This window comes from Aethalodelphis obliquidens, unplaced genomic scaffold (genome assembly GCF_003676395.1).
Source record: "Aethalodelphis obliquidens isolate GAN/ISIS:26980383/991018 unplaced genomic scaffold, ASM367639v1 scaffold24, whole genome shotgun sequence".
In the NCBI taxonomy this organism is placed as follows: Eukaryota; Metazoa; Chordata; class Mammalia; order Artiodactyla; family Delphinidae; genus Aethalodelphis; species Aethalodelphis obliquidens.
The window spans coordinates 20,151,540-20,170,437 of NW_020837968.1; the positions used below are offsets into that span (position 1 = coordinate 20,151,540).

Sequence of the window (18,898 nt, forward strand, 5' to 3'; positions counted from 1 at the left end):
CACACCTGGCTGCCCCCATGGATGTTCTGTTCGAGGACAGGTTGGCCCCATCTGGCATATCTCTGGGTTCCCAAGTCCTGACTCACTAAGGCTTCAGACTCAACCACGCACTTCCTAAATTAGAGGCTGTGCCCACATCTGGTCCAGGCATGACTCTGCTCTGTCACAAATCTCCGTACCTCTAAAATCCGGACATGCAGATGTTGACCTAAATATAGCATCTAATTCCCATTATTCATAAGCACAGACACGGAACACATGAAAAACAAGGTAAGATAAATCTTTGATTCTTCCTGAATCCCCTGACTTTACAGGAATGCCCTGAAATGCTCTCACATGCCCACATGATTAAAAAAACAGATTGCTGAGGTTCAGTGCTCCTCCTACAAAGGACCTCCTTGCTCTAGTTTCCTTTGAATTAAGAGGTGATCCTAGTCTTTTTTTTCTTTTAATTATTGAAGTAGAGTTCATTTACCATGTTGTATTAGTTTCTTTTTATTAGTATATTTATTTTTGGCCGTGTTGGGTCTTCGTTGCTGCACTCAGGCTTTCTCTAGTTGCTGCGAGCGGGGGCTACTCTTTGTTGCGGTGCACGGGCTTCTCATTGCAGTGGCTTCTCTTGTTGCGGAGCACGGGCTCTAGGTGCGTGGGCTCAGTAGTTGTGACTCACGGGCTCTAGAGCGCAGGCTCAGTAGCTGTGGTGCACGGGCTTAGTTTTGCTCCACAGCATGTGGCATCTTCCCGGACTAGGGCTTGAACCCGTGTCCCCTGCATTGGCAGGTGGATTCTTAACCACTGTGCCACCAGGGCAGCCCTGTGTTAGTTTCAGATACACAGCAAAGTGATTCAATTATACACCTACACATACGTATATATATTATTTTTCAGATTCTTTTCCCATATAGGTTATTACAAGACATTGAGTATAGTTCCCTGTGCTGTGCAGTAGGTCCCTGTTGTTTATCTATTTTATATATAGTAGTGTGTATATGTTCATCCCAAACTCCTAGTTTATCCCCCTCCCACCTCCCAGCTATCCCGTTTGGTAACCATAAGTTTGTTTTCTATGTCTGTGAGTCTGTTTCTGTTTTGTAAATAAGCTCATTTGTGCTATTTTCTTAGATTCCACATATAAGTGATATTGTATGGTATTTCTCTTTCTCTGATTACTTCACTTAGTATGATAATCTCTAGGTCCATCCATGTTGCTGCAAATGGCATGATTTCATTCTTTTTTTGGGCTAACCTTCCGTTGTATATATGTACCACATCTTCTTTATCCATTCATCTGCGGATGGACACTTAGGCTGCTTCCACATCTTGACTATTGTGAATAGAGCTGCTGTGAATATCCTAGTCTTTCTAGAACTTGCCAAGTGCAGTCAGTGCAGTTCTATTTCCCACTCGTGCTGAGAGTGCCATGTTTTGACTGAGACATTCTGTGCCTCACCTTTGACACTGCAGACCTTAAATTGGCCTTAAGTTGCTTAAAGTATCTCCCTCCTTCCAGAGCTGCCAGCCTGTCAGCTCAGGTCTCCCCCTGATCAGCTGAGCTGGGTGCACCAGCTGGAGCAGGCCCGGAGTGAATGGCAGCAGTACTACGTGGCCATCGCCCAGGTGAGCTTACCACCTCCACCTGCCGAGGCTGACAACCTGGCGGGGGTGGGCGGCCTTGCCCCTTACCCAGACAAGCGCCAATGCCTGGGTTGATGCCAGGTGGATAATCGGGGTGAGGTGTATTATGTATAATATGTGAATGTGACATGTTATATGTGACGCATGACTTAATTAAATTATTGGCAGAGTTGGGGAGAGAATGACAGGGCATGAAAGGGAAGGAAGCAAAGAGGCCATGAGGCTGAGAATAGAATTCAAGGCTGTGGATAATTAGAATTTGGGGAGGATCTGAGGAACATGATTGTCTTCTGGGGTCTATGAGTTGTGACCCTGAACCACGTATCTGGTATTCACCACCAATTCCAGATCATAAATGGGCTGGGGTGTGAACTCTGTACCTGGGCCAGGGAGATGCCCTGCCTCCCATGACCTTCCTCCCCAAAGCCACGAGGCTCTGGACAAACTCCAAAGTCATGGGCCAGCTCTGGAGGACTTTAGAAGTAGTGGGATGGGTCCAGTCCAGATTCCAAAGGGCTCATGACGCCAGAAGAGATGTGAGCTCCAGGCGGAAGGAGTGGAGTCGGGTGGAGGTCTGTGGCAGCAGGGGGTCAGGTTAAGTTAGGGTCCAAGAACTCTAGAGGCGTGGATGTAATATGGCTGCACCCAGCAGCCAGAAGGGCCAAGAAAGTAACATCCTGTGTAAGGGGTACCTGGGTTTGTGACCCTTGGCTGCAGGGGTCAAGTAGGATCCAGAGTGAAGAACCTAGGACTCTGTTCTGTATGAACAGTTAGAACCAGGACTCTCATCTTCTTTATTCTTTATGAGAAATTCAGGATTTAAAAGCTTTCCTTGTGCCTGCATAGCTTATTCCAGTTCTGCTTGACTATCAAACCTCTATAACCGCAATACCAATCAACACCTGTATTAAAAAATGAAGTGCATTTTGGTAACCACTAGAGGGCGATGCAATAGGCCCCATTTTGCTCGCCAAAGGACTTGGGGGAATGAGATGTAGGGCAGATGGTTTAGTGGAACCTGGGAAGAATTACCCAGGCGGAGCACCAGAATGGGGCCTCCTGACAGCTGGGGATGCCGGGGGCCAGAAGAAATGGCAGGGGTAGAAACCAAAGTGCAGGGAATGCGAGAGCAGCTGGGAATGGTGAACAGAGTAGGAAACCGGCTGTGCTTTGCAACAGTCCTGACGGGATGAATGCAGGCCCCCGACTGCTGACCTGCCAGGATCGCACCCGCTCTGTCAGCGAAGCCCCTGGTCACACTTTCCTCCTCTGGGTTTGCTTTATGGGGTGAGTTGACGGAATGCACAAACAGCTCCGAGGAGCAGTGGATAGGAAGGAACACTGCTGTCTGTGCTGTGCTGCCCTGTCTGGCGAGGAAGCCCTCTCTCTGTTTCTCCTCCAGGAGCAGCAGATGATGAAGACCTTCCCGCACCTTCTCAACGTCAGTGAAGACCCGCAGCTCACGGGGGTTCTCAAGCACTTCATTGAAGCTGGTACTCACTCCTCTAGACCTGCCCTGGTCCTGCTCATGCTTCCTGCCCCTTTTTTCTTTTTGATTTTTTTTGTGGTAAAATACACATAACAGGGCTCCCCTGGTGGCGCAGTGGTTGAGAGTCTGCCTGCCGATGCCGGGGACACGGGTTCGTGCCCCGGTCTGGGAAGATCCCACATGCCGCGGAGCGGCTGGGCCCGTGAGCCATGGCCACTGAGCCTGCGCGTCCGGAGCCTGTGCTCCGCAACGGGAGAGGCCACAACAGTGAGAGGCCCGCCTACCGCAAAAAAAAAAAAAAATACACATAACAGAAAATTCCCCATGTTAACCGTCTTTGAGCGTACAGTTCATTGGCATTAAGGGCCTTTGCGTTGTTGTGCAGCCCTCACCTGCACTCACCTCCAGATTGATTCTGTCTTCCCAAACTGAAACTCTGTCCCCTTTATGCAATAATTCCTCATTAGCCCCTCCCCCAGCCCCTGGCAACCACCATTCTACTTCCTGTCTCTATGAATTTGACTATTCCAGGCACTTTGTATAAGTGCAATCTTACAGTATTTGTCCTTTTGTGTCTGGCTTACTTCACTTAGCATAATGTCTTCCAGGCTCATCCATGTTGAAACCTGTGTCAGGATTTCCTCCCTTTTTAAGGCTGAACAATATTCTATTGTATGTGTGTACCACATTTTGTTGATCCATTCATCCACTGGAAAACGGCACCAATACTTAGTCCCATTTGGCTTTCCCACCCTAGCCCTGTGCACACTCAGGACAGGAGAGGCTCATGCAGGACGGCAGTGGGGGCTGAATGAGGGGGCAGCCCCAGGAGGTTGGTGTGATGCTCCCAGCACTGTCCTTGGGCTCAGTCACTGGACAGAAACAGAACTTCACAGACCAGGGCCTTCCCTGTGGCCAGGCTTCAGTGGGTCTCCTAAGGCCCAGATGCAACAGTTTCTTCCTCCAGAATTCCCATGAAGAAGGTAGAACTTTTAAAAAGTGAGGAAATTGAGACATTGGGGTTGACATATACTCACTACTATATATAACATAGATAACTAATAAGAACCTGCTGTATAGCACAGGGAACTCTACGCAATACTCTGTAATGACCTATATGGGAAAAGAATCTAAAAAAGAGTGGATATACTTATATGTATAACTGATCACTTTGCTGTACACCTGAAACTAACACAACATTGTAAATCAACTACACTCCAATAAAAATTAATAAAAATTCATTTAAAATAACAATAATAAATCCATTAAATGTTAACATAAATGACACATTCTTAAATAAAAAATATTTTCCTAAACAAACAAACAGAAAGTTAGGAACATCACAAAAAAGGTAGAAAGTAGAACAGTTATCCCCAAGGCAAGGTGATGTCCATGTACCATCATGACTGAACATCGCAGTGAAAAAATCCCTTCACATGATCTAATTGGAGAGGATATGGTACTTCCCAAACATCAAACATGTTAACTTACTAATGTCAAATCCTGAAAACATTTGAAAACAGCTTACCGTAATTCTTTTCAGGTTCGTGTGATGCTGGTCAGGCAGCTTCAAATGCCATCACTCTTCAAGGTTTGGGGTAAGTTGACGTGACCCAGCACCTCTGTCCAGCATTAGAGAATTGCGACCACTGCACCCAGAGGAGACTCTCAGAATTCATCCAGTCGTCCTCAGGCCAGGCCACAGACCCTGCCGGACAACCAAGGACAAGATATGACCAGACCTTCCTCGGGACCCACTCTAATGCTTATGGAAGATCACCCTCAGAGGGTTTTCTTCTGTCACCGAAATCCCTTGTGCTGCGCTCACTTTGTTCCCTTGGCTCTGAGCTTGGGAGAAAGGGAATAATTCTCCACAAATGGACATGAGTAGATGGGGCAGGAAGTGAAGAGAGTTAGGAGGACAGGCCCCCTACGGGTGGCCTATGCCTTTTGTGGTCCCACCACCAAGAGCAAAGCATCCTTGGATCATGTGCTCAGAGCCCTCACCAACCAGACTAAGGCAAAGCCCAGACTTTGAGCTGATCCCCTCCCTGAGGACCCCTCAGGATCCTTGTAGGAGCCCCTGTGGAACCCCAAGGCGGGTTCGTAAACTCACAGTGGGGCCCTACCTCCGTGGCCTCTCTCCTGGGGAGGCTGCTGCTCCAGGGTTTCTTTCCCTCTTCCAGGACCACTGTGTTCTGACTGCCCACAGATTTCCAGTCAATAGACTCAATCAGCCCCTACAAAGAGGGACCTTACTGACCAGTCCCCCCGACATACCTCAGCCCTCCTGAGCCCGTCTGGGGAGCATGTGTGTGTGTGTTTGTGTGTGTGTTGGTGGCTGGGAGAGGGGAGGCGGGGGACCTGTGGGCACTAACTCACCCTGACCACTGGCCTCCAGGCCCTTTGCCCTGATTCTTCCTGGGGACCCCCTCATCTCCCTTTCCAGACCACTTCCTGCGGCAACCCTAGTCTAACACACAGGTCTGGAAAGGCTGAACTCCAGATGAGCTGAGGGTCAAACCTTCCCACAGGACCCCTGAGCCCCAGGCAGACAAGGGCTCTGGGTGGCTGTTGTGTGTCTTGACTTCCCAGGAACATTCTAGAACAGCCAGGAAGCCGGTCATTCAGGGCACAGAGATGACGTCTGTTGGGCAGCCAATCTGACACCTCTGATACTGACCCCAAATCCTGTAACATCTCAAGTCTGGATTTGTATAGATAAAGACCAAGAACCAGACCTAAACTTCTCAGCAATATGTGGCCACATTATTAAGTCACCTTCCAAGTGTCTCTTCTGAAACACCTATCTTTCCATTTCCCCTCCTCTCAATCCTACAGGCCTGTGCAACCCCTGAGGGCTCTAGTACTGGGGTGGGGGAGGGGCGGGGTTCTACTGAGAAATGATTGCTTTGTTGTCTCCCCGCTGGAGGGCAGAGTCCCTCGCACCCACCTCTCCATCTCCACCCACTGAGCCAGCACCCAGGAGCCCCACAGGGCTTCCTTGGCAGCTGTAGGGCTTACCTGATTGTGCAAATGAGAAAGGACGATCTCAACTCTTCACTAAAATCGTAATTTATTTGGTCTCTTAGACACAGTCTTATCCTTTTAGAATTTCAGATAAACACGCTTCCTTCACAAATTCGGATGGTAAAGTGACGGTGACTCCACTCGGCAAAGGCAAGGTCATCGTCAACGGGGTGCCCATCACGACCAAGACGAAGCTGCAGCATTTGGTAAGCTCTCCTGCGGAGCCACAGGGCTTCCCAAGTTTGTCCGAGAGCTGGAGGGAGGTGGGCAGGGCTGGGAGCTAACGCCCTCGTGTCCCTCTGCTACGTGTCACAGTGATGACAAGGTCACAGCTGTGGGCTCAGGAGACCTGAGATTAACTCCCCGTGTGTCCTGGGGAAGTCACTTCACCTCCTCGGACCTCGCCCATAAAGCAGAGAGGGGTGAACTAGGTGATCGCCAAAATCCTTCCAGCTCGAACCCCCGTATGACATTTTAGATTTTTAAAACCTGCCGTGGAGAGGGACTGCCAGCCCCTTGCCAACATCGGGCTCTCCCCATCTCCTGCCACCACCCTGGCCCGAGTCCCAGCAGCACAGGGGCTCCAGGCCCCTCTCCAGTCCCTTTTCCACCTTTAGCCACAGAGAGCCTTTGAGACAAGCACACTGGAGCATGCCACGCCTTTCTCGGAAATCCTTCGATGACCTCCCTTTTAGGACACCCCAGGGAGCCGGCCCATCTCCTGCCTCTCTGGCCTCACTGCTCTGCCTGGGCTTCCCTCGGTCACACGACCCCTTGGATGCTCAAAACGTGCCAGGCTCCGGTGGGCAGCGGCCTTCTCAGCCTCGCCGAAACTTAACACACTTGACGTGTCATCTTAAATAGTGCACCTTCCAAGAGGTCTTCTCTAATCCCCAGTGTAAATTAGGCCCCATACACTCTGCAGAAGGCCCGTCCTTTTCCTCCCAGCATCCCCCATGGGCTGGGCTGTGGTTACATCACTGTGATTACATCATTAGTTCATCAAGTCCCGGAGGGGAGGGATGGGTCTGCCCGGTCCCCACCGACTCTCAGCGCCTGGTGGAGAGTGTGGAATAAAGGAAGGAGTCAGTGAAAGCACGAAAAAGCAAGAGGCCCCCTCTTCCCTCCTCGTTTACGGGTCTCTTTCCTGTTTGGGGGATAAACGGGGTCTCAGGATTTACACAGAGGAGCTGGCTCACCTCCTCTGGCCTCTTCCCTCCGAGCCCACTCTCTCCTCCCTAGGACCGAATTATTTTGGGATCCAACAGCGCCTACCTCTACATCGGGTTTCCTTCAGAGCGAGGCAGTGAGGACTTGAGCAGATTTGATTATGACTTTTTCCAGCTGGAGAGAGCGGCTTCGGAGGGAGTGAGTGTGGACACGCTCGGTGAGCAGCCTGGGCCTGACTGCTGGCATTTTCCACGGGTGGATGTGAAAGCAGCTGCTTCCACTGTGTGCTCTCCTGCTTTCCTTAAGAAAATAATCTTCTATTGTGTCAAAATACAATGTTTAGAAAAGTAAAGGTATGATTTTCATCCAGAGTGAGCACACGCCAAAGATTTGTTTCGAGGAGTGGAGAGTGGATACAACACTGGGATAGGAGGATGCTGAAATGCGATTGCTGGGTCCGGCACAGCTAATTCATGCCTTCAGGGAGATCATCTTCTCCTGGACAAAAATTCATTTCAGTGTGCCAGTCTTCTAAATTTAGTCTTCTGTAAATTAATATCTAACGGCTCAGAGTCTGGCCCTAATCAGTAGTCAGTATTGAGGGTACCCTCTGCCCCCTTTGCAGCCCCTGGGGGACCGGAAGCTCCTTACACGGGCTCTGCTAGGAAAGGGAAGTCATCCTTTGGCCCCATCTCCATGCTTTGTATGACGTCTTGACAGCTCTCCCTTTTGCCCCTGAAACCTTTTCTTCTGTGGTCACCACGTGGCTCTCTCATGGGCACACTTCCCAAAGCATCTTGGCCAAGAGTCAGCCAGCCTGTCTTTGAGCTCAGACGCCTTTAGCCCCAGTTCTCTGGAGCCCCTTGCCAAGGTGGGCAAGCATTTTGTGGGTTATTCTTAACTCTGACATTTCTTGAAAGGAACGGAAGTTTCAAGAGTAGTGCACTGAACTCTCAAACACACTCTGCTCAGATTCCTGTTTAAATATTTTACTACATTTGCTTTATTATATATGTATATGTGTGTGTATATATATATGTACACATATATAGATAATTTTTTTCCTGAACCATTTCAGAGTAAGTTGCAGACATGATGCTCCCTTATCCTTAAATACCACATTGTATACTTCTTAAGGAAAAGAACATTATTCTCTTGCAAAACTACAGTATAATTATCAATATCGGAAAATTAAGATCAATATAATACTATTATTTAATCCATGAATTTTGCTCATATTTAACTAATTGGTTCAATAATTTCCTTTCTAAAAAAAAATTTTGGATCCAGGGTCCAATCCAGGACCCCGTTTAGTTGTCATGTCTCTTTGGTCTCTTTAGTCTCTTTAAATCTGGAACAATTCACCAGGTCTGTTTTTGTCTTTCATGACCTTGACATTTTTGAAGAGTAAAGGCCAATCATTTTGTATAATGTTCCTTTGTTTGGGTTTTTGTGATGTTTCCTCCTGATGGGACTGGGGTGATACATCTTTGGCAGGAATGCCAGCAAAGTGATGTTGTAGCCTCTGTGCCTCACATCAGAAGGCACATGGTGTCAGGTTGTCCATTTTTTGTGATCACTTGGTTAGGGGGGTGTCTGCCAGGTTTCTCCATGGTACAATGACTAATCCTATCTTTTTAATGAATAAATATTTTAGGGGAGAGACTTTGATCTGTAGGTATCCTATACCTCATCACACTTTCATCCACTAATTTTATCACCCTTTGATCATTGGATGATTAGTATGATTTTTGTCAAATGGTGAATTTCTAGCTCCACCATTTCTTCTACCTTTATTTGAAACAATGTTACTACAAGAAATGTGTTCCCTCCTATTTATTTGTTTATTCATTTATTTATGTCCCTGTGAACTCATAGAGTCCTGTTTTACTCCATAAGTTATAAGCTGTTGCTTTCATAATTTATTTTGAGGTGCAAACTGTCCTGGATTTGGCCAGTGGGAGCCCCTTCAAGCTGGATTCTGTGTCTTCCTGACATTCCTCCTCATTCTTTAAACAGTAGCCTACTTTCTGGCATCAAAAAACGTTCCAGGTTTGTCTCGTGGGCTCTCAGTCCCAGCTATGGTGTCAGTCATTTCTCCAAGGATCCTGATTCCTTTTGGTGGAGAAGGACATTTATGAATCAAGATCTGGGACTATGTGTGCAAACTGCTGTATAGATGCATGGTTCCCACACACATATTATAGCTTCACCTATTCTGTAAAACCATGTTAGTAATACCTCCAATTCCAGTTCAATACCACAGGGTTTATTTTTATCTTTCTCTTGGTGGGCGAACATAGTACGTTTGCCCATTTTCTCCATCTGTCCTCTGGATTCCATCCCTCTCACCTTCTCAAGCATTTGTCTCTGAAGAGCCCCCTCCTCTCACCCTCCTGCATCACTGAACGCTCTCCATGGGTCATTCTATCACATGCAAACATGCTCCACTATCTTCCACCATAAAAACAAACACTTAGACCCACATCTCCCTCGAGCTACTGCCATATTTCTTTTTGTTCCCTTTTATAGAAAACTAGGAAGTTGTTTCCATTTTCTCATCTCCAGTCTGGCTTCTGTCCCACTCGTGCCTGACCCTGATCCCTCTGCGTTCCAGGTCTAGCAGGCACTTGTCTGCACACATCTTACCGAGGTCTCAGCAACATCTTACACGGTTGAGCCCTCTCTCCTTTTGGAGATATTTGACTCTTGGAACCGTATGTTCTCCTGGTTTTCTTCTAGGCCACTTCTTCCACATTCCCCTTTCCTGGCTTCTCCTCATCTTACCCATCCTGAAATTCGGAGAGCCCCAGAGCTTGGACCTTGGGGCTCTTCTCTAGATGGATGCTTTCCCCACTCTGCTCTCATCATTCTCAGTGGCTCTAAGTGCCATCTGTGCTGACAACCCTCAGCTCCTCTGTCTTCTTGCTGTCCCTTGATATCTCTTGACACCCCATCCAGCTGCCTTCTTGATATCTCTGCTTGCATGACTCACAGGCATCTCAACATGAAAGTGTCCAAAACAGAGCCTTGACTCCCCACTCACTCCAAGCCTGTTCTCATTCCCAGGACTTATCGTCTTGGCAAACAACTGCTCAAGGCAAAAATCTAGGCCTCCTCCTTTCCCTCACTTCTTCATCCAGTCTGCCTTTTCTCCATCCTCCTGTGCCACCATTTCAGTGCAAGCCATCATCTTCTCTTACCTGAACAGTGTAGTCGTCTCTGAACTTATCAGATCATGATACACTCGGGCTGCAAAATATTCACCAACTTCTCAGTGTTCTTAGAATAAAACCCAAACTCCCTACCACGTTCTTAAGGCCCTTTATGATCTACCTCACGCTCTCTCTCCAACCCCATCTCACACCAGTTTGAACCTCACTCTCTCCTCACCCCAGTTTGAACCTCACTGGTCTCCTTTCTACTCCTCCAACACATCAAGCCCTTTCTGCCTCAGGGCCTTTGCACTTATTGCTTGTTTTTCTTTCCATCTTTGGCTCATTTTCATCTTTCATCTCTCAGCTCAAAAATTACCTCCTCAGATAGATCTTCCCCTTTCTTGGCTTCGTTTGTTTATTCTTTCTTATTTAACTCTATTTCTTTCCTAGCATTCATCACATTTTAAAATTATTTTATTTATTAGTTTGATTATTATTCATTTGTCCACCTGAGAATATAAACTCTAGCTGGGATTTTTTTTTCTCTTATTTACCCATTCACTTATATATTCCTTCACTCAACAAGTATTTACTGAGCTCCTACTATGTGCCAGATGTAGTTCTAAGCCCTGGGGATCCAGCAGTGAGCAAAGAAATGCCCTGTCCTTACAGAGCTGACGAGAGCGGGTTCACTTCTGAATCCCCAGAGTCTGATAACGGCCTAGCAATGGGCCTTCAGTAAGTGTTTGTTGAATGAATGATGAATGAGATTAACCAGATCAGCTCCCACACAGAAGCTTAGTCATGCACATGTGCATGACTTAGGGCCCAAATGTGGGCACGTCCTGCTCTGTTCTGTCTGAGAACAGCCTACCCCAGGAGGCCCATGCCTGGACATTGGGTTCCCCCCAGGCCAGGGCAGGGCAGGCTGGGGTCTGTCCTCCCCACTCACCTCCCAGCCCCACCCAGGGGCCTTCTGGGCCTATAGAAGCTATGGCCCAACAGCTAAAGATGCTGACTGGGAGCCTGGAGAGACAGTGATGAATGAAAACCAGACCCTAGCCTAGAATAAATTACAGCCTTAGGTTTCTGAGTCAAAGGCTCCCCTTATCTTCTCAGCCCAGCCTCCACTGCCCAACAACCTGGGATTCCTCGTCCATAGGAGCATTCAGGAGCTCTGGCATCTTCCTTTGTCCGTCTCTTCCCTCGCCTCAGATGGAGGCTCTTGACCACCTTACCTCCCCTCCCATCTCCAGGCCCCGGCTCACTCCCCTCAGGGGAGGCCATGGTACCAGGGCCCCTGGAAGCCACCTGAGCTTGGGCTCCACCGAGGTCTCTGGCTGTGCTGGGCTTCCCAAACGAGGAGCGTCTCACATGCGCCGGTACCTTCTCTCTAGCCCGCGCGCCCTGCCTGAACTTGCCTTATAAACCCATGCTTGGAGAGCCGTGGGGTGTGCCTCATGGGGTGTGCCTACATGTGTGCAAAATAGTTCCTCCCTTTTTCGTATACCAAAGATTTTTCTTCAGAATTTTAGCAAAATAAATGGACGGCACACCTGCCTTTCCAGCCCAGGGCTGGCAGCACAATGAGGTCGAGCAAGCCCCAGACGCTGGGCTGAAGGTGCTCAGCGCCAGCGAAGACTGTAGGTCCTCAGCAAGGCGGCTGGTGGGCAATTCTGGGGAGTCAGACCTCAGGGCAGGGAATCCCTAAATAGTTGAGAGTTCCTGGCACAAGGCAGCACCAACCGAGGTCTGGCAGGGGGATTGGCTCACCCTTCATCTCCGTGATCCCCTCCTCCAAGCCACCCCAAGCAGAAGTAAGAACAGGTTGCTTCTGTGCCAGCTGCGGTTCTCGAGAAATCCCCAGACCTTCCTTTAGCCAACTGTATTCTTCCTGCCCCAGCCTCCTCCCTGGAGAGTGTGGAGCCACCTTGGGTCAAGGACCCTGAGACCAAGACGGGAAACTGGAGGCAGAAGGCCTCCTGTCACAATGCTGCTGAGATTCTTGGGTTAAGTGGAGCAATTGCTTAAGTAAAGCCAGGCAGTGTCCTCTCCTCCTCACTTAGTTTTCTTTCTTGGTTTTTGTTTGTTTGTTTGTTTTATTACATGCTTGTAATTTTTTTTTTTTTTTTTTTTGCGGTACACGGGCCTCTCACTGTTGTGGCCTCTCCTGTTGCGGAGCACAGGCTCCGGACGTGCAGGCTCAGTGGCTGTGGCTCACGGGCCCAGCCGCTCCACGGCACGTGGGATCTTCCCAGACCGGGGCACGAACCTGTGTCCCCTGCACCGGCAGGCGGACTCTCAACCACTGAGCCACCAGGGAAGCCCGCTTGTAATTTTTTATTTTATATTGGAGTGTAGTTGATTAACAATGTTGCGATAGTTTCAGGTATACAGCAAAGTGATTCAGTTATGCATATACATGTATCTATTCTTTTACATGCTTGTAATTTTAAAATGTAAATATTTGGTGAACAGTTGAATGAACGACTGAATGAAGGAACCAAGGAGTGTGTAAATTTATTCATGGCTGAAAAGTATCCTAGAACCAGTGAGTGACTTTCCCTTCCTCTCCAATCTTTCCTAGGTGCTGTGAACAGTGGGGATGGCAAGGCGGACCCCAGTGTCCTGGCTGTGTTCCAGGACTACATCAAACTGATGCCACTGGTTGCAGAAGCAAATCAAATGAGTGAAGAGCTGAAGAAGGTAAGGCTAGAGAATGGTAAAATCCCAGCTCCAGAAAGGACCTCAGAGAACAGGTTCAATGTACCCCTCACTCCCATTGGCTGGCTTCATGGTGTAGACATGCCTGACACGTGGGCCTGGAGAGGGCGGGTGCTTTGCCTAAGACCCCACAGTGAGCTAGTGACAGGGCCTCAGCCAACACCCGGGCCTCCCCAGTCCCAGCCTCGAGTCCGTTCCTTCCACCTCTGGCCCCCACGGCTCTGGGACCACCAGGACTCCAGACCAACACTAGCTTGCCATGGCCACCCCACCCCAGACTGTCCTGCAGAGGCCCTCTCTGGGTGCAGGCACCCTGGTGGCTTCTCTGCCACAGAGGAGGCCTGGGCTGGCATTCGCTCTCTGGTGATACAGGGTCCCAATCATCGGGAAACTTGCATGAGATTCAGTCACTTTGGTGAGGCCTACACGTGTTAGTTCCAGAAAACTGTTGAGAAATTCTGGTGCTCTGGCTTTTCTCTTGATGGGAATTCCAAGGAGCAAGAGGTAGACCATCTTCTTTTAGAAAGCCTGAGTATGGAGAGAATGAAAAATAAATTTCAAAGATGGTATAGGCTGATGAAAGTAGGATTATTTAGTGAGACGTATTTTTCTTATCAGGGACTTAACATGGAGCTGAAAGTGAAGAACTTAGCGTCATCAGATTCCAGGGGCTATGACCTACAAAAAGAGGTCATGGTGAAGGTGACCAATCAGAGGACTCGTCAGGTGAGGCTGCCCCTTGGGGGCAGGTGTGAGACTCCACAAAGAGTTTCTGAGGAGCTTTCCTAGGGATGCAGGTTAGTTTTACTTGCTACAGCTTGTGGAGACCCAGCGAAGGGGCCAGACAGGTTCCAAGTGCGAGTGGGGCTCTGGGGGACAGCCTCTGGGGAGCGGGGACCCTCTCTGTGATCCCCTCCTCGGCGTCTCTCCCCGACAGCACCAAGACCTGGGATCTTTCCCACCCACGGGCTTTCCCACCCATGCTTTCTGCTTATTTTTATCATGACTCCAGAGCTTTAGAACCAGAAGGGAGCCTGAGAGTGTGTCCAACTGATAGTGGTGTTCGTGAGAGTGCCCGAGAGAGACAGAGCTGCCGTTCTGAGCAATGAGAAAATCCGCACTTTCATTAAGACGCCAGAAGAGGCCGTAACCTCCACTGGCTGGTCCATTCCCATTTGTGACATTGCTCACTGTCAGGAAGGCCCTTCTTAGGCACTTCAGACCCCTTTCCTTTCCCTCTGCCTAACAGAAAAGAGTGGGCCTAGAGTTGGTGTCCCTTATGCCTTCAGAGCAGCCCTCCAGCCAAATGTTCACTCCCTACTGCATCTTCAGAGGATGTGCCCCTAATTCTCAGGTGACCTTTGGGTGGGCTGCTCCCTCCCAATCTTTGGTGGACACATGCCTCCTTAGCTGTGAGTCTTGTAGCAAACATGCCTCTGGAGGAGGGGCTGGCTGTGGCTGGGGACTTTTCCGTCATTGGATGATCTGCTCCGCCGAACGACTAACTGGTGCTTCTCTGGGTTTAACTTTTCTGCTCGTTGCCCTAAAGTTGCCAGAATTTTCTGGGTCAAGACCAATCTTTAAAAACTTTTTAAAATTGTGAAATATGACAAACAGAGAAAAGGTTATGAATGTATCTGTTCACATGGTAAACGCTGGAGTACTCATCAGCCGGGTCAAGGGGCTTTGTGTCTGCCAGGTGCTGGGGACACCAAGACCACTGCTCGAACTGTGGGCGCCCAGAGACACACCTGAGCAAGGCCGTTCCTGAGCCACAACCCCTGAGATGTGTTCCTGTCCTTTTCTTCTTTTCCTCTGACCAGCACCGAGGTGGCCTCCCCTCCATCCCCTAGAGTTGGAAGAAGGCAGAAACATGTCTTGTCCACCCAGGCTGCTACAGCAATATACAAAGACCAGTGCGCTAAACAACAAACAGTTATTTCTCACAGTTCTGGACACGGGAAGTCCGAGATCATGGCAAGGGCAGGTCCAAGTGTCTGGTGAGAGCCCACCTCCTGGTTCGTGGATGGCTGTCCTCTTGCTGTGTCTTCACGTGGTGGAAGGGCTAAGGGAGCTCTCTGGGGGTCTCTTTTATAAGGGCACTAATCCCACCATGTGGGCTCCACCCTCATGACCTAATCACTGCCCAAGGCCACACTTCCTAATACCATCACATTGGGGGTTAGGATTCAATATATGAATTTTGGGGGCATACCAACATTCAATCCATAGCAGCATGTTTGATGCTGGCTCACCTCACACTCCCAGTGTAGCTGTCAGGGGTCTCAGTAAGACCCCACATCCTGGAAAGTCAGCCTTGACTTCTATGCCAAGTCCCATGAGGCCTTTGGAGCTGTGTGTGTGACTTTTGTTTTGTTTAACCTGGCAGATGCCATCAGGGCAAAGAAGCTTTGGTGACCCAATATTCCATATGCGTCTCTGGGGCCAGGCGTTACCCCAGAATTTGTTCTGGCAGTTTCTTACTACCTTGTCAGACTTTGCTTTAAGGAGATTTTTAGGTTTTTTTTGAACTTTTCCCCCCAATGTTATTCCTTTTTATTATTGTTTATTTTTATTACAGTTTAAAGGTGATTTGAAAAAATATTTCATTGAGCCTTTTTTATTGTTAGCAGAGGGGTTACCTGAGTAACAGCCTGCCATTACCAGAAAGAGAATGCAAGATGATGTTTTCACACTTTACTCAGTGTGCCATGTGGGAGAGCTGAGGGCCTGCGCGCATTCGGAGATGCTGTTCTTTTGCTCCAACCTGGTATCCCGGTCACGGCCACAGATAACTGTTTGATGGGAATGCGTCTGCATAAACTGTACTGCGTTCTCTTTTAAGGGATTATGCACTAATTAATTTTATGGTGATTTCTTTTTTAGTTTTCTTTTTTCTCATGCAGAGATTAATCTTACTGATCTGTCATCTTCAAGTCTGTCCATTTTCACCTTTTAAAAGTACTAGTTACATTCCTCACATGAAGCCCTGCCTTCCTCAAAAGCCCTGTGAAACGCTGGTAGTAACCTCTGGTAGTTTCTTGGATCGTTCGTGTGTGTGTGTGTGATTTTGAAGGCTAAAAGACAAGACCGGTGAAGAGCAGCAGTGGGTTCTAGGTATGGACACGAGTGGCGCTTTTTTGGCGGTCGATCGTGTAAATGTTCACCCCTGCACCACGTGCACCGTGGGTGCTCCGCCGCCGCCGCAGGGTTAGGGCAGCGACTGTCAGAGCCACCCAGGAGCAGCCAGGGCTGCTGGGGGCTGGGAGGGCCTTCTAACCGCCAGTGCTGCGGCTGCACCTACCAGCCCAAGAGCTGCGAGAGAGCCCAGCGATCGCTCTGCACCAGGCCCACAGGCCGGCTGCGGGGGTCGGCGCAGGGGCCTCGCTGACCTGCCCGGGTGACGTCAGTTTATCCACCGCAGGGCACAGTAACGAGGCGGTGGACTGCTTTCATTACCTGGATTCGCATTTTCTTAGTTCCCTAGCCTAAAGGTCTCTAAAAACCCACGTGACTAGAATTCCTGTTGTGCTCGGCTCCAGAGCTGCGTGCACCACAGCCAAGGTCTCCTGTAGCCTTCACCACGCCTCTGGGGATGGAGTACTGTGTTCTTCGCCATTACTTGGGGCAAACAGAAAAAGAATGGAGTCTTTTTTATGTCTGGAGGATGTCTTTTTTTTTTTTCTAGGATGTCCTTTTTATATGAAGATACATAACACTCAGAGAGAGAATGACTTACCTGTTAGTTTTTTGGTGTTTTCCAAGTTGCTCAAAGAAGGAATTGCTACTCTTACCTGGTAACCGCGTTGTTTTTTTTTCATTCTAGTTTTATTGGGAGATACTTAACGTACAGCACCGTGTAAGTTTAAGGTGTAGAGCATAAATGATTTGACTTGCATACATCAGGAAATGATGACCACAATAAGTTTAGTGAATATCCGTCATCTCATATAGACACAACATTAAACAAATAGGAAAAAAATTGTTTCCCATGTGATGAGCACTCTTAGGGTTTACTCTCTTTAACAGCTTTCCTGTACAACGCGCAGCAGTGTTCATTACATTCATCGTGTTGTACACATCCCTAGTACTTATTGATTTATCACTGTAAGTTGGTACCTTTAGACTGCCTTCATCCAGTTCCTCTTCCCACCACCCCTGCCTCTGTAACTACAAGACTGAACTCTTTTTCTATAAGATTGTTTGTTTTAAAAGTATAACTGACCTAAAACCCTGTGTTACTTCCTGGTACCCAACATAGTGATTTGATATTTCTATGCATTTCAAAATGATCGTCAGTCTAGTTACCATCAAACAAGATACAAAGATAGTTTCATAATTATTGACTACCTTCCCCATACTGTCCATTTCACACAGAAGACTCACTTACTTTGCACTTGGGAGTATGTACCTCTCCATCTCCCTCAACTATTTCCTTCCCCCACCCCCTTACACTCTAGCAACAACCTGTTTGCTTTCTGTATCTATGACTCTGTTTCTTTTTAGTTATTTTTTTAAAATTGAAGTACAGTTGATTTACAATATCATACTAATTTCAAGTGGAAAACATAGTGATTCAATATATTTATATATTATACTCCATTTAAAGTTATTATAAAATATTGGCTATATTCCCTGTGCTGTACAATATATTCTTGTAGCTTATTTATCTTATACATAGTAGTTTGTAACTCTTAATCCCCTACCGTATTTTGCCCCTCCTCCTTCCTTCTCCCTACTGGCAGCCACTAGTTTGTTCTCTATATCTGTGGGTCTGTTTCTGTTTTGTTATATTCATTCATTTTATTTTTTAGAACCCACATATGAGTGATAACATACAATATTTGTCTTTCTCTGTCAAGCTTATTTCAATAAGCATGATACCCTCTAGGTCCATCCACATGGTTGCAAATGGCAGAATTTCATCCTTTTTATGGCTGAGTAATATTCCATTGTGTGTGTGTGTGTGTGTATATATATATATATATATATATATATCTCACATCTTCTTTAACCAGTCGTCTGTTGATGGGAACTTTGGGTTGTTTCCACATCTTGGCTGTTGTAAACAGGGCTGCTATGAACATTGGGGCGCATGTATATTTTTGAATTAGAGTTTCTTTTCTGGATATATGCCCAGGAGTGGGATTGCTGGATCATATGGTAGCTCTATTTTTAGTTTTTAAAGGAACCTCCATACAGCTTTCCATAGTGGCTGTGTGAATTAACATTCCCACCAACAGTGGGCTAGGGCTCCCTTTTCTTCACATCCTGGCCAATATTTGTTATTTGTAGATTTTTTTGATGAGCGCCATTCTGACAGGTGGGAGAAAATCTCTCATTGTGGTTTTGATTTGCATTTCTCTGATGATTAGTGATGTTGAGCATCTTTTCATGTTCCTTTTGGCCATCTGTATATCTTCTTTGAAAAAATATCTATTTAGGTCTTCTGTGCATTTTTTTTTTACTCTAGAATATGGAACACTTCATGAATTTGCATGTCATCCTTGCGCAGGGGCCATGCTAATCTTCTCTGTATTCTTACAGCTTTAGTATATGTGCTGCCAAAGTGAGCACTCTTCTGCCCATTCTTTAATGAGGTTGTTTGCTTTTTGGATATTGAGTTGTATAAGCTGTTAATATATTTTAGATGTTAACCCCTTATCAGTCATATCATTTGCAAATATTTTCT

General features: G+C 47.6%; 1 protein-coding gene and 1 non-coding gene across 2 annotated transcripts in view; one reads left to right on the plus strand and one right to left on the minus strand.

Moving 5' to 3' along the window:
• LOC113628654 (kinesin-like protein KIF28P) overlaps positions 1 to 18,898 on the plus strand; it is a 91,079-nt gene that overhangs the window by 50,775 nt on the left and 21,406 nt on the right. Inside the window, exons 10-16 of the mRNA XM_027122475.1 lie at positions 1,511 to 1,617; positions 3,038 to 3,128; positions 4,668 to 4,722; positions 6,237 to 6,360; positions 7,397 to 7,541; positions 13,070 to 13,188; positions 13,825 to 13,932. Coding sequence (XP_026978276.1) covers positions 1,511 to 1,617; positions 3,038 to 3,128; positions 4,668 to 4,722; positions 6,237 to 6,360; positions 7,397 to 7,541; positions 13,070 to 13,188; positions 13,825 to 13,932 — 749 coding nt within the window. The remainder of the gene's footprint in view (positions 1 to 1,510; positions 1,618 to 3,037; positions 3,129 to 4,667; positions 4,723 to 6,236; positions 6,361 to 7,396; positions 7,542 to 13,069; positions 13,189 to 13,824; positions 13,933 to 18,898) is intronic.
• LOC113628685 (U6 spliceosomal RNA) lies at positions 18,677 to 18,783 on the minus strand. Its single transcript, XR_003436179.1, has one exon. It is a non-coding gene; the product is annotated as a U6 spliceosomal RNA (small nuclear RNA).